Source organism: Leuresthes tenuis, unplaced genomic scaffold, assembly GCF_036924035.1.
Source record: "Leuresthes tenuis unplaced genomic scaffold, fLeuTen1.0.hap1 SCAF_10, whole genome shotgun sequence".
Lineage (NCBI taxonomy): Eukaryota > Metazoa > Chordata > Actinopteri > Atheriniformes > Atherinopsidae > Leuresthes > Leuresthes tenuis.
In genome coordinates, this window is record NW_027325364.1 from 2,561,567 (window position 1) to 2,575,427 (window position 13,861).

At 43.0% G+C, this 13,861-nt stretch overlaps 2 protein-coding genes across 2 annotated transcripts; both read right to left on the bottom strand.

Moving 5' to 3' along the window:
* Window positions 1–3,757: 3,757 nt before the first annotated feature.
* LOC140315914 (apolipoprotein M-like) lies at window positions 3,758–8,905 on the bottom strand. Its single transcript, XM_072393527.1, has 7 exons — window positions 8,754–8,905; window positions 8,325–8,464; window positions 6,260–6,330; window positions 5,601–5,735; window positions 4,071–4,169; window positions 3,942–3,969; window positions 3,758–3,859 (listed from the first exon to the last, which is right to left on the bottom strand). Exons 2-6 carry the CDS (start codon window positions 8,372–8,374, stop codon window positions 3,956–3,958), a joined length of 369 nt encoding a protein of 122 aa, XP_072249628.1. The 5' UTR covers window positions 8,375–8,464; window positions 8,754–8,905; the 3' UTR covers window positions 3,758–3,859; window positions 3,942–3,955.
* Window positions 8,906–12,457: 3,552 nt separating this feature from the next.
* On the bottom strand, window positions 12,458–13,859 carry glrx3 (glutaredoxin 3). The gene has a single exon (XM_072393529.1). The coding sequence runs from the start codon at window positions 13,821–13,823 to the stop codon at window positions 12,843–12,845; it is 981 nt and encodes a 326-aa protein (XP_072249630.1). The 5' UTR covers window positions 13,824–13,859; the 3' UTR covers window positions 12,458–12,842.
* Between the last annotated feature and the right edge of the window lie 2 nt (window positions 13,860–13,861).

Sequence of the window (13,861 nt, forward strand, 5' to 3'; positions counted from 1 at the left end):
ACAGTGTTGTGCCAACCATTGAGTCTCTCTGCTTCCTTCCAAGCAGCCAGACTTTCTTATAATCTCTGAAAGTGGCCTTCATCAATAGTTCTCCAGCTTTCTGAAGCTCTTTCACAGTTTTTCTTTGGATATTTTCTGCTTTTTCACCCATTTTCAGTCCTTGTACCTGATGTTTTTTCAGTGTTTTTTCTTTGTTAAGCCACTTAACTCTGACCTTTGAACCATTCAGGCAGAAAAAAGGCGCCTAACTCAAGGGATGAACCAGTGTTGTGTCGACACAGAACAGACAACTTAGCAAAGAAGCCATTTTAAACTGGATCTTTAGGCACTTTGTTACCAGCAGCCTGTCACAAAGACACATCATTTGTTCCCATTTCTTTAGCTGCATCTATGAAAAACAGCAAAGAAAACACAGTTTGACAGACAGAAAATAGGATTTCTGCAGCAACAAGGTGATTCCCAAAGAGCTATTAGCTGAAAACTTGGCATATCTCAGCATGGTGTGCAGTGTGTCCTTAAAACATTTGAGGAAACTGGACAAGTGGAGGACAAAAGAAGAAGTGTCAGGCCTAAAAAACTATCTCCAGCAGATGAACAGGATCTGAAAGTGATGTCCTTAAGAAAGAGGAAAAAATCCAGCTGTGACCTGACAGGACCTGAGAGATGCATCTGGACCTTCAGCTGATCCATCTACTGTTGGCCCAAGCCTCATCAGAAATGGTCTCCATGGAAGGGTGGCTGTCAAGAAGCCGTTCTTAAGGAAGGGAAACAGGGAGAAAAGGCTGAGCTGTGCCAAATGACACAAGAAGTGGACTGAAAATCAGTGGCAACAGGTCTTATGGAGGGATGAATCCTCCCCAGAGCCCGGACCTCAACATTATTGAAGCAGTGTGGGATCATCTGACAGAGAACGGAACAAAAGGCAGCCCACATCCAAAGAAGAGCTTTGGGATGTCCTTCAAGAAGCCTGGAGAACTATTCCTGAAGACTCCTTAAAGAAATGACAGAAAGCTTGTCTCAGAGGGTTCAGGCTGTGTTGGAGAATAAAGGAGCTCAGACCAGAGATTCACTTTAAAGCTAATTTGAAATGTTCAAATTAAGCTTTTCCTCATTTACTGTAGTTCCCTTCATGTTTGCACATTTCAATAAATCACTGTTTCCCATTTAATATAAAGAAATTAAACTGGTATCTGCAATTAGTTTGTTGAAAAATGTCAATCATTTGATTTTCTCACCAAACTCTTTATTGACAGCATCATAAAATCAGTTAAGGTCAGAGAAATGTTGAAGTTCAACAGAGAAAAAGTTCAGTTTGACTCCAGACACGGTGCCTTCATCAGCATCTGGATTTAAACCCAGTCTTAAGTGGTCATTAGGTACCACATGAACACAGTTTTTAGAATTAAATAAGATAAGAGGAGCCATGTTGGGGCTGAAAGCAGCAGAGAAATGAGTAGATGTGATGAGGAAGAGAGTTTTAAAGCTATTTGGATTGTTGAATCAGACATTAAGGTGAGAATTCTTGGTACGAAAAACAGAAGTGAGAGTTTCTTATTTAAAACTGCAGCGAGAGCAAGGGAGAGTTGAAGAATCCCACAGAATGTCACATAATCCATTTCTATTTCACTTTTCAGTTTTTGGTTTCAGGCTCAATGGGGCATCCCCACACAGCCAGAGCATGTTCTCTTGGATCATGAAAATGTCACCAACTTTCTTCCACTTTACAGCTTTCAGCTGCATGCACTCAGAGACTCAGCCAGACACTTACTTATACATGCAACATTAGAGACAAATGGTCTGGATGTGGGTTGTCGGGTGCTGTCCCCACTCAAAACAAGGGAACAAACAACTTCGCACCATGGCTTCCTGCATCCTACCTGTAGTAAAGTGTCTGCAGAACCCACAGGTAGCTCTTCTAAAATGTCTCCACATAATTTCCCTGCAAGAGCAGTCTGAAAGTTAATGGCTGAAGATTGAAAGACAACGACACTCTTTTGTTTTAGCGCATTTTAACAAAGTTCAAACCTGCAAAATGAGAACATTTTCAGTCAGTTTACTTCCACAAACATGAGACACAGCTTCCATTTTCTTCTGCTCTCATTTCTGCTTTTGCGGTTTAGACAAAACATCATGAAATAAAACTACAATAAACATATTTTAAGTAAATGAGGTCCAAAAATACGTTATTTCAAACCCGTGAACAAGATAATAAGCAGCTCACACAGCTTCTAGATAACATTCCCTGCAGCTGAATGATTAAGTTTTGCACATTAAACGATCGTGAAGCATGCGTAATCTGATCTCCCTGCAAAACATGTAAGAACACGAAGCAACATTGGCCCCCAGCGCATTTCACAAAGCATTCAGCTTTTTAAATACAAACCCACTGCTTTCATCTCAGTACGGGATAACATCTACATTCAGTGACCTGCTGGATGATGATGTTCAAGCTCTCGATGTCTCCACGAGTGCGTTTGTTCGCAGTCTCGCTCCATGAAACTGACCATTGGGGCACAGACACTCAAAATACACATGAGGATGACCGTGGCTCAGTGGGTTGTCCAATAACCGGAAGGTTGGTGGTTTGATTCCCAATCTTGCTGCTCAAAAGATTGGTGGACTGACAGCTGGAGGGGTTGCAGCCTGCCTGCTTGCCCCCTTGCTCCCTGGCATCTGGCTCCATGAGCATGTGTGTGTTCAGCAGCTGGATGGGTCAAAGGCAGAGGAGTCTTTTTGTGAACAGTAAAGTAATTTTAATCTTAAAACGGGACCCCAATGCTCCCATGACACAGATCATGAGTTCAACAATCCTTTCAGAGCGGTAGAAAAACATGCTTAGCATTAGTTTGAACATATGTGGTGAACATATCTTTCTATTCATGGATTTATATGTTATGAAATGAAATGTTAGCACCTCATGATTTCAAAGAAATGGATTGTGACACTTTCCCATGACACATTTTCTTGTGAAACTAAATCTTTTCTTGTTTTATTTTTCTATTTTGACTGGATAAAAACCCAAAACCCTGTGGTGTACGGATGAGAGACTGCGTATCAGTCACCAGGCTCAAAACCTCCTGAAAGCCTGGACTTTTTCTCCTCCCTCTGCACAGAACAGTAGAGGCTCCTACAGCAAACCTCTGGGGGCCACACTGAAAGCCTCTTATAGGACATTTTCTACCATAACTGAACAAACTGTCTGGTGTCACATCAAGTGAAGTGTGTTGAGAACATTTAATTTGCTTCTCTTTCATACGATGGATCAGCCTGAGGCGTTTCAAAGTATCTCAGTTGTCTAGTGTTGACTAGGCCACCGTGCCTTATAAAGCACTTTGAATTGCCTTGTGTGCGAATTGTCCTCTTCAGATAAACTTACCTTGTTTGCTCACCTGTTACAGTCACAGTCATGCTTTGCTCTGAGGAAATTTGAAGCAAATAGAATCATTCACTGCTACAATAACATCAGGAGCATGAGCAAAGACATATTGTTGCTTCATTCAAATGATGTGAACAGGTATCTATGCTGATTGGCACAGTGGGAATCCCCGGGGGTTTTGATGAAACGACGTAGGTGGGTCCTTCTCCATGAAGGTGTTTTCCTTTTCTCTGCTGAACCACCGAAGCTTTTGGCTCCAGGCACTGAAAGTGGCAGGTGTGAGGAGTGGAGGAGTTTGCAATGAAAACATCATTGTTCTGTTGTTTTCAGCAAAGAAAAAGATGTAGTAAACTTCTTTTATAAAAGTTGAATGAAATGAGATTTTTTTTCTGATGCAAATGTACTTTTTATTTGGACTGTTACACAAGAAAAAGACGAAATGCCTCAGAATTATTAAGAAGCTCCAGTGGCTCCAACAGCAGCCTGCAAGAACCAAGAGAAAACACTTCAGTGTCGAGCAGTGTGAACAAACCAAGACCGTGAACTAGGATATAACTGCGCTCACCTCAGTGTCCGAAACTAGGTGCAAAACTCTGCAAACAGATAAAACTGTTAGCGTGGAAACAGCCACAACACAAAAAACTACCGTCCATTAAACAGGATTCTCTCCTTGAAGAAAAAAGGGAAAACAAACCTTTTTCTTGAGCTGGTTTGACACTCTTCGTAAAGCCCGAACAATCTGCGTTTCTCAGAAATGCTGCCACCATCTCAGAGTTGACTTCAGCCTGTCGACCTGCAGAAGAAGGGCAGTTAACACAAAAAGCAGTTTGAAAAGCTAGAAAAAGCTGCAGAAAAGAAAGATGTGAACACTTTGAATGTAAATTCGGTGGAATCGATGGTGTTTTAAAAGCATATCTAAAGCGTGAACGCACGGTTTTGTGTACTTTTTGTGTTTGTGCAACTAATGTACACAGCACCAAAGTCCACTGCAGCAACCACACTGACTCCTTAGTATTTACCGATGAAAGCTTTGCATAAACTGTGTGAAACTGCTGGGAGACAAAGAATAAGCTGACATCAGCATGTCCTTAGTTTTACACATTTTTCAAATTTTCTGTAAAATACAGCAAAACAAAGAGATGAGACTGAAAAGTTATATCTCTGACTGAGTTCCAGCAGCTTGGGTCAAACATTTACCGAACTACAACCGAATTGAGAAAAACTACAGTGAAGCAGATGTTATATGGCAGCTCTTTTTTTTTTCCTTTTTGTTTTGTTTCTGTATTTACTTTAAAGGGGAACTCCGGTATTTTTAAACCTGGACCTTATTTCTGGCATGAAATACGTTCATCTACTCACTGAGAACAGTTTGGTGAAAGTCGGCGTCCTTCGGAAGATATTTAGATAACTGGAGATCCATATAACGGAGTGAACGGGGCTTAGAGGATGCAGCCTCTAAATAAGGCATCATCTGTCTTTATTTCACCAATACTTTAAGAAGAATGAATGAATGAACGTGTGCTATAGCTCTGTTAGCTCATAGCTGCTGTGTTGTTGTTATTGGCGGCTATCGGGTGGGTTATAGAGGGCTTTCTACACACTCGTCTACTGGGATGACGTCATCAACGCCCGCCGCTATCATCCATCTTACTCAAAGTCGTCGTTCACGTTGTCAAAATCTGATAAATATCCTGCCATGTTGCACAAAACTATCAGCAGCAAACTCTGTGTGAAGTTAGCCGACTGTCACAGAGCACGGAGTGAATAAACTGTGCTGCAGGGGGGCGTGTGGATGAAGTGGTCCCAGTAGAGTGCCTGTGTAGAAATCCCTCCGTTAGCTCTCCTATAGCTGCAAGTAGCCACATAACAGCAGCTATGAGCTAACAGAGCTATGAGCTAACAGCAGCTATGAGCTAACAGAGCTATAGCACACGTTCATTCATTCATTCTTCTTAAAGTATTGGTGAAATAAAGACAGATAATGCCTTCTTTAGAGGCTGCATCCTCTAAGCCCCGTTCACTCCGTTATATGGATCTCCAGTTATCTAAATATCTTCCGAAGGACGCCGACTTTCACCAAACTGTTCTCGGTGAGTAGATGAACGTATTTCATGCCAGAAATAAGGTCCAGGTTTAAAAATACCGGAGTTCCCCTTTAAGGTAACTATTTAGAAGAAGGTTAACTGAGATATTTGGGTTAAATTTCTCTTTCACAGTGACTTACTATACAGCATGAATCTGCCGAGGGAGTCCTCTGAGTCTGTCTCTGTAAGAGGGGGCTCTATTTCCTGAAGAATAATGCAGTCAAGGCAGTTGGCCCACGAGCCGCTCCAGAGCAGGGTCCTGCGCTGTGGCTTCCCTACGTTAAAACCAAACAAAGCAGCAAGGGGAATGTGACACTGATACTGATCTGTCTGTTTACACAGAGCCACACTTTCTGAGAGCGTAAGGCTGTGACAAAGTGCTTTAAACACAGAAAACAACTAGCATTGTGCCTAGAATCAAACCCTGGGGAATTCCACTGGTGACCAGGGCCAAAACCAAAAAATATTATGTATATATTCCCTAAATCATGCATGGCAGTCTCATGTAAAACCCCCACTATCAGGATGTTATAATCCATGAAGACTGCCTGCTTGTAAAGATAAACAGTTTACAGAAAGTTTTATTGAGGTTTCATACAAAATCAAAGAAGGGTTTTTCCCAACCTGCTAAGAATATGATTCTGGAAAATTGATTCCCGGTAATTAGTTGTCACTTTTCTTCTTTCTTTTTTGCAAAAAAACTCCCATCTTAATATAAAAATCAACATTGAATTGGCCATCTATCTATCCATTTCCCCCTTCTGTGGTTATTCTGAGGATCTGTGAAGGCAGACGTTACCTTCCAGTACCAGATCATCCCTGTCTGGCTGTACATGAAAGGTCCAGTTCTGTTTTATGCAGTCGTCTCCCCTGAAGATACACGTTAGAAATAAAAAGCATGCAGTCTCATAAAAGAACAGAAGACAAAGGAGATGGAAAGTGTTTCACTTCTCAAACATGCATTCACAACTTCTTCTATTGTAGCATCTGTTTAAGGGTCTATTTTCGTATCTCTCATGATGTGAAATCATATTTTACACCGCGACTCATCAGCACTTTAAATCTGAATAATGCAGCTGGAATTTATTCTTATTTTTGTACAATATTTAAAAAAAAAATGTAAGCTAATCTATCAAAAGGATAGTTCTCCTAAAAATAACTCAGATGACCAAAGAAAATTGGCGCGTTGTGTAAAATGTTGGTAAAATCAGGAAACGTGTGGTTTTTGCATGTCGTTGAGAAACAGATAAAATCAGCCACAGTTCAGTTAAATTGGTTGTATGTTGAGCATGTTTCTGTTTCTGTATTTATCAGACGCTTTTATCCAAAGTGACTTACAAATGAAGATATAACAGCTTTATAAAAAGCTAACAATAAGCTACATAGAAGGAACCCAGGAGTCCGACTCTGTCAGAGGGGACAGAGTAGAGATAGGGTGCAGGCATAGAAGGAAGTGCAGAAAGACTTTATTATTCACGTTTTAGCAGTTATTTGGTTTATTTAAGTGCAGATGTTGTCACAAAGGCGCATCATCAACCACATCATTGTGAAATGTTGGTTGACAAATCCATTTTTAGACAAAATGTGACCTTTTCTTGTAGAATTTTGGCTAATTTTCGGGTCCTACTTGCACCGAGGATTTTCTTTTGGGTGCCAGGATTCTCAATATTGACCTTAAAGTCAGAGTAAAACTGAAATAACTGCAGAACAATGTGTTATGAACTACTCTGTCAAGCATAGAGTTTCTGTTTCTGTATTTATCAGACGCTTTTATCCAAAGAGACTCACAAATGAAGATATAACAGCTATATAAAAAGCTAACAATAAGCTACATAGAAGGAACCCAGGAGTCCGACTCTGTCAGAGGGGACAGAGTAGAGATAGGGTGCAGGCATAGAAGGAAGAGCAGAAAGATAAAGTGCAGAGATAGAGGGGGTAGGGAAGTACAAGGTAAGTGCTGGGATAGGAGATGCTCTCTGAAGAGCTGGGTTTTCAGGAGCTTCTTGAAGATAGACAGGGACGCCCCTGTTCTGGTAGCGCTCGGTAGGTCATTCCACCATCGTGGGACGACACATGAACAGAGTTTGGATTGTCTTAGGCGTGGTGTAGGAGCTGCTAGACAACAATCCTGGGACCAACGGAGGGACCCAGTTGGGACAGAAGCCTTTGCAAGAGCATTCAAGTAGATGGGAGCCGCTCCATTAAGCTCTTTGTAGCTAACATCAGGGACTTGGATCTGATGCGGGCGGCTAAGGGCAGCCAGAGGAGCTCAATGAACAGAGGGGGGACGTGTTCTTTTAGGCTGAAAAAGCAGCGGTTTACTTCTGGAAACTTTACAGGTGATGCATTATTTTAACACCTTGGTTCTGAATCCCTGTAGTTCTTCAGCCACTGGATGTTAGAATTAATCAAACCAATACCCAACACACACTTAGATTATTAATGTAGGTGCAAATAATTGCATTATATACAGAAACCTAGTATATAATTGCTCTAATTGGGGCTGGATAGTGTAGTGGTAAGATTGCCACCTTCCATGTGGGAGACCTGAGTTCAAAAGGTACTACCTCCAGTAGGGGTCCTTAGGCAAGACCCTCTTACCCTATCTGCCTCCCTGTAAGTCGCTTTGGATAAAAGCTAAATGCATAAACAACTTAAATATCACATTGAAATAGCTTCCTGTTTTCGTAAATTAAGCTCTGGAAAGGTTTTGGGAAGTATTTGCTTTATCTAACGTCAGAAGTGATCAAAAAGACTGCAGGTGACTGAAAATGTACGTTTCTTTACTGTGTTGTTTGGGCTTTAGGCTGTTGGACTCCATGCTCTGTAAGACTGTGTGTGTGTGTTTGAATTCCTCTCCTCACTTGCGCATATGACCAGTCAGAAGCACTGCACCACTGGCTGTTTTCTCCATGATGAAGACCAAGTTGTCAAAGGCTTTGAAGTTCTCGATGTGAGCCTCTTTGAAACTGACTGCTGCCTTAAAGTACCATTTACCCAGAAACTAAAAGGAAGAGACACGGAGAGTCAGTGTGGGGTGGCAGCATTTGAATGAGACTGGAAACTTCTTAAGATATAAGCCCACAGCTTGCACCAAAGACCACTTATAGGAAGAACAGAGGGGGTGGAAAATGCATGGTTTTAGTAGGTATCGGAACACCAGTGCATCACATACGCGATCAGTTCAACCACAACAGGCAACAGAAAACGGCAGCAAGATGCACATTTTACTGCAAAGTCGTCCAAAGTATCATCATAACGCATGAAGCTGTATAAAAACTCTTGTTTCTTACCCTCTGATGGTCGACATCGTTAACCCGCAGCTGCAGGGATCAATTAGTTGATGCACAATAGTAGATAAATGCCAAACGTAAGAGAGCGTGTTATTTAACATCTCTGCAGCTTAAATCAGTGGGTTCAGATGGAGCTAATCACAATGCCTGCGGTGGCTCTCTCTGACTGTGTGATGTTCCAGCGTTAAACAGCGTGGCTGTTCGTAAATGATTAACTTCTGCACCGCAGAAAGGTACACATTGAGTTGAACATAGCATGCATGTGTCCTTGAGGGCAAACTTTGAGGTTTTAGACACAAATATTTATGGTAAAGCGGGTCAAACTTTCACACTGCGAGATTTATTCGTGCTCCAAAATCCTCTGAAAGGAGAAAACCCACTTGAAACACACTCTTGCTGAATGAGTCACCTTCACGTAGGAGGTAAAATCTCCTCTACAAAGCCGGATGCTAATTTTAGAAAGTCTTGCTGAACCTACAAGCTTCAGCCCTGACTTCCCTTTTTGAAACACTTAAAAAGCAGAGCTCTGCTCGTTGCTTGTGTTGCGTATCACTCCGCCAACTGGTGATCATTAACCACTGGGAATTGAGGTTAACTGTGTTTTTCCATCGTAATATTTTGGGTAAAAGAATTGTTTCTATGATTATTGAATAAACCTTTGATTTATTCCAGCCCCTGTGACTCTGAATCAGATGTATAGAAAATGGATGGATGGATTGACTCTATGTTAAAGAATCGTAAACTGGTTGGAGATACTGGTTGGTGACCCAGCCCCCCCCCTCCATGACCCCACCGACGGATTAAGCGGGTATAGAAAATGGATGCTTGGTTTAGTCTGATCAACATAAAGAAATGTCACAGAAGACTAATCTTCCCAGTAAATCTTAACACTGAGAAAAGAAGCTCGATTTAAAACATTCAAAGTGAAACAAAATGAAAGAAAAAAGTCAGAATACACATTTTAAAGTTTGATTTGACTTTTGGACATTTATGCATATTTTCATTTGAATATATTAAGAAATAATAATCCTGTTAATGTACAGTTATGTAAAAAAAAAAGGTCTAAAAATTAGGTTCATTTAACCTCAGATGAACAACAACACATGAAATATTACACTGTGTGTCATTATCTATTTAACAAAAACGGAGACAAAACCCAGAATGAGTGTGAAAAAGTAAGTGAACCCTCACTGGTTCCACAGGAATTAAGAGGGTAAGAAGCTGCTGATCAATGCTCTGATTAACTGATCATCAGTCAGTGTGAGCAGCTCTATAAAAGCAGAAGTTCTGTCAGTTTAACACGATGCCAAGGAGGAAAGACACCAGCAATGATCTCAGAGAAGCAGCTGCTGCTGCCCATCAGTCTGGGAAGGGTTATAAGGCCATTTCCAGACTATCTGGAGTCCATCATTCTACAGAGAGAAAGATTATTCACAAGTGGAAAACATTCAGGACAGCTGTCAATCTTCCCAGGAGTGGACGTCCCAGCAAGTTCACCCCAAGGTGAAGAAGCCCAGAGCTACATCTCAGACTCTACAGGCCTCAGTTAGCATGTTAAAGGTTAAAGGTCACCCCAAGGTGAAGAAGCCCAGAGCTACATCTCAGACTCTACAGGCCTCAGTTAGCATGTTAAAGGTTAAAGGTCACCCCAAGGTGAAAAAGCCCAGAGCTACATCTCAGACTCTACAGGCCTCAGTTAGCATGTTAAAGGTTAAAGGTCACCCCAAGGTGAAAAAGCCCAGAGCTACATCTCAGACTCTACAGGCCTCAGTTAGCATGTTAAAGGTTAAAGGTCACCCCAAGGTGAAAAAGCCCAGAGCTACATCTCAGACTCTCCAGGCCTCAGTTAGCATGTTAAAGGTTAAAGGTCACCCCAAGGTGAAAAAGCCCAGAGCTACATCTCAGACTCTACAGGCCTCAGTTAGCATGTTAAAGGTCAAAGGTCACCCCAAGGTGAAAAAGCCCAGAGCTACATCTCAGACTCTACAGGCCTCAGTTAGCATGTTAAAGGTCAAAGGTCACCCCAAGGTGAAAAAGCCCAGAGCTACATCTCAGACTCTACGGGCCTCAGTTAGCATGTTAAAGGTCAAAGGTCACCCCAAGGTGAAAAAGCCCAGAGCTACATCTCAGACTCTACAGGCCTCAGTTAGCATGTTAAAGGTCAAAGGTCATGGCAGGACAGTTAGAAAAAGACTGAACAAGGATGGCTTGTTTGGAAGGGCTGCAGGAGAAAGCCTCTTCTCTCTAAAAAGAACATGGCAGCACAGCTTAGGTTTGCAAAGCTGCATCTGAACAAAGCTCAAGACTTCTGGAACAATGTCCTTTGGACAGACCAGAGCAAAGTGGAGATGTTTGGTCCTAATGCACAGCAGCACGTTTGGAGGAAACCAAACACAGCATATCAGCACAAACACCTCATACCAGCTGTCAAGCACGGTGGTGGAGGGCTGATGATCTGGGCTGGTTCTGCAGCCACAGGACCTGGGCACCTTGCAGTCATTGAGTCCACCATGAACTCCTCTGGATACCAAAGTATTCTAGAGTCAGATGTGAGGCCATCTGTCCCACAGCTAAAGCTGGGCTGAAACTGGCTCATCAACAGGACAAAGATCCCAAACACAGCAGCAGATCTACAGCAGAATGTGGGAAAAAGAAAAGAATCAAGGTGTTGCAATGGTCCAGTCAGAGTCCAGACCTCAGCCTGACTGAAATGCTGTGGTGGGACCTTAAGAGAGCTGTGCAGAAACCAAAGCTGCAAACCTCAATGAGCTGAAGCTGCTGGAGAGAAGAGGGCCGAGATTCCTCCAGAACCAGGAGAGAGACTGATAACGTCCCACAGGAAACCATCACTGCAGCTGCTGGATCAGGGGTTCACTTAGTTTTACACTCACTGCTGCTGAAGCTGCTGGATCAGGGGTTCACTTAGTTTTACACTCACTGCAGCTGAAGCTGCTGGATCAGGGGTTCACTTAGTTTTACACTCACTGCTGCTGAAGCTGCTGGATCAGGGGTTCACTTAGTTTCTCACTCACTGCTGCTGGATCAGGGGTTCACTTAGTTTCTCACTCACTGCTGCTGGATCAGGGGTTCACTTAGTTTTACTCTGCTGCTGAAGCTGCTGGATCAGGGGTTCACTTAGTTTCTCTCACACTGCTTCTCCATTTAGTCTTACTTGCTGTTAAACAGATAATATAATGTATCATGTGTGGTTGTATTCACCTGATTTAAGACTTCATGACACCCAGTTGATTTTTATCATGTCCTGATATGTAAAACGTGAGATTTTAAAGGATTACTTTGCTTTATGCTCTGTGTCATACATGCATTTTTAGAATCTATTACTTGTGAGAGGGTTTTTTTTGAGCCATTAATCTCTTCTCCTCAGCAAACTTTCCAGGTCGATGGATTTGTTCACGTCACTTTCAGCCGGATTTCAATAATCCACCTTTTCCAAAAACATGAAAAACTCTAAAATGTCAGCAGCTTGTGGCAGGAATTGTGAGTCTGGCTTAATTTAGAGGTAAGACTGATCTCCAGTAACTCTTATTGTTATATGAATGTCATCAGGTGCTTGTGTTCCACACTTCCTTCCACTAGATGGTGTCAAACAACAGCTAAATATTGCCTGAAAAGATGTGCTGCATTGGATTTATGGCTGTTTTGTTATGGCAAAAAAAGTAGGCAGATTAAAAGGTACAGAAGAGTTTAAACAATTAGTTTCTTTTTATTTGATTTAATCAAAATGTGATAGTTAAACCAGTGCCACACAGCATCTGCAGCAGTGCTTTCCAGAATCCTTTTAATACACACGAGGGTTCACTTTCATTTTTACAGACGTGTTGGAAAGAATTACATCGTGCACAACTTCGCAGGAACTCTAATTTTCACAATAAAAACCAAAAAATAAAGTCCCATAAGTTCTGTTTTTGGACTTAAACGAAATGTGAATCTATCCAACAGCTACATTAGTTTTGATACATGGGAAGAGACATGTTTCTGTCACTTCCTGGCCTCTCTGTGGGGTTACAGCAGCAACTGAACAGCTGATGGAGGCCTCTGCAGAGGTTCCCTCTGTCTGAGTAAATCCACCTACGACTCCCCTTTAAGCACCGACACCAACTCTCCACTCTCCTTCAGCTCTTTGATAATGTCCAGGCCACCGATCAGCTCCCCTTTCACGTAGAGCTGGGGGTAAGTCGGCCAGTTAGAGTACGTCTTGAGCCCCTGACGCACTTCTTCATCCTGCAGAATGTCAAAGGTGTCATAATCCACCCCAGAGCCGTTCAAAATCTCCAGTATCTGTCTGCTGAAGCCACATCTGGCCGCCTCCTTGTTGCCTTTCATGAACAGCATGACCGGGCTCTGGTTGATGATGGTCTTCAAACGGTGCTCCAGGGTCACCGCCTTTGGGCAGGTGTTCTCCAGCTCTCCAGACTCGGCCAGCTCCTTCACAATGTCCAACCCCCCCACCAGCTCTCCATTCACATACACTTGTGGGTAGGTGGGCCAGTTGGAGTACGTCTTCAGCCCCTGTCGGACCTCTTCATCAGATAAAATGTCGAAGCTGCTGAACTGAATGTTGTGCTCTTTCAGCAGAGCCACGATCTGCCGGCTGAAGCCGCAGCGGGGCTCCTGCGGGGCCCCCTTCATGAACAGCATGCAGGGGGCCGCGTTGATCAGCTTCTTGAGCCGCTGGTTCAGGTCGACGCCGCCGCCTCTTTCAGCAGACCCATCGGGACTCTCCGTCACCGCCAAACGCTGAACCTTCTTGGTCAACTCCGGAACATGCGCCCCGTCGAGGCGATCCACTTTCTCTCCACCCTTGAAGAAAAGAAAAGTGGGGACAGATGAGATTTCATACTTCTCCGACACCTCCGGAACCGCTTCCGCCTCGAGCTTCACAAACTTCGTGTGCGCGTGCTCTTTGGCCAGCTCGGTCATCACTTCATTCATTTGGCCGCACTGAGGAGCCCAAGGCGCCTGGAAATGCACCACAACGAGGCATTTTCCAGCTGTAGCCAGTACATCTTCGAACTGCTTTTGAGCTGTCACTTCCACGAGATTCGCCATTTTTCTTCACACTGCGCTGCGTTTCCGGTGCCCCCTGA

Coding starts and splice junctions, on each gene's coding strand:
- LOC140315914 (XM_072393527.1), bottom strand. CDS start 8,374: ATGGAGAAAACAGCCAGTGGTGCAGTGCTTCTGACTGGTCATATGCGC. Junction 5,736..6,259: donor GGATGATCTGGTACTGGAAG/GTAACGTCTGCC, acceptor GTTTTAACGTAG/GGAAGCCACAGCGCAGGACC. Junction 4,170..5,600: donor CGGCAGATTCATGCTGTATA/GTAAGTCACTGT, acceptor CTTCTTCTGCAG/GTCGACAGGCTGAAGTCAAC.
- glrx3 (XM_072393529.1), bottom strand. CDS start 13,823: ATGGCGAATCTCGTGGAAGTGACAGCTCAAAAGCAGTTCGAAGATGTA.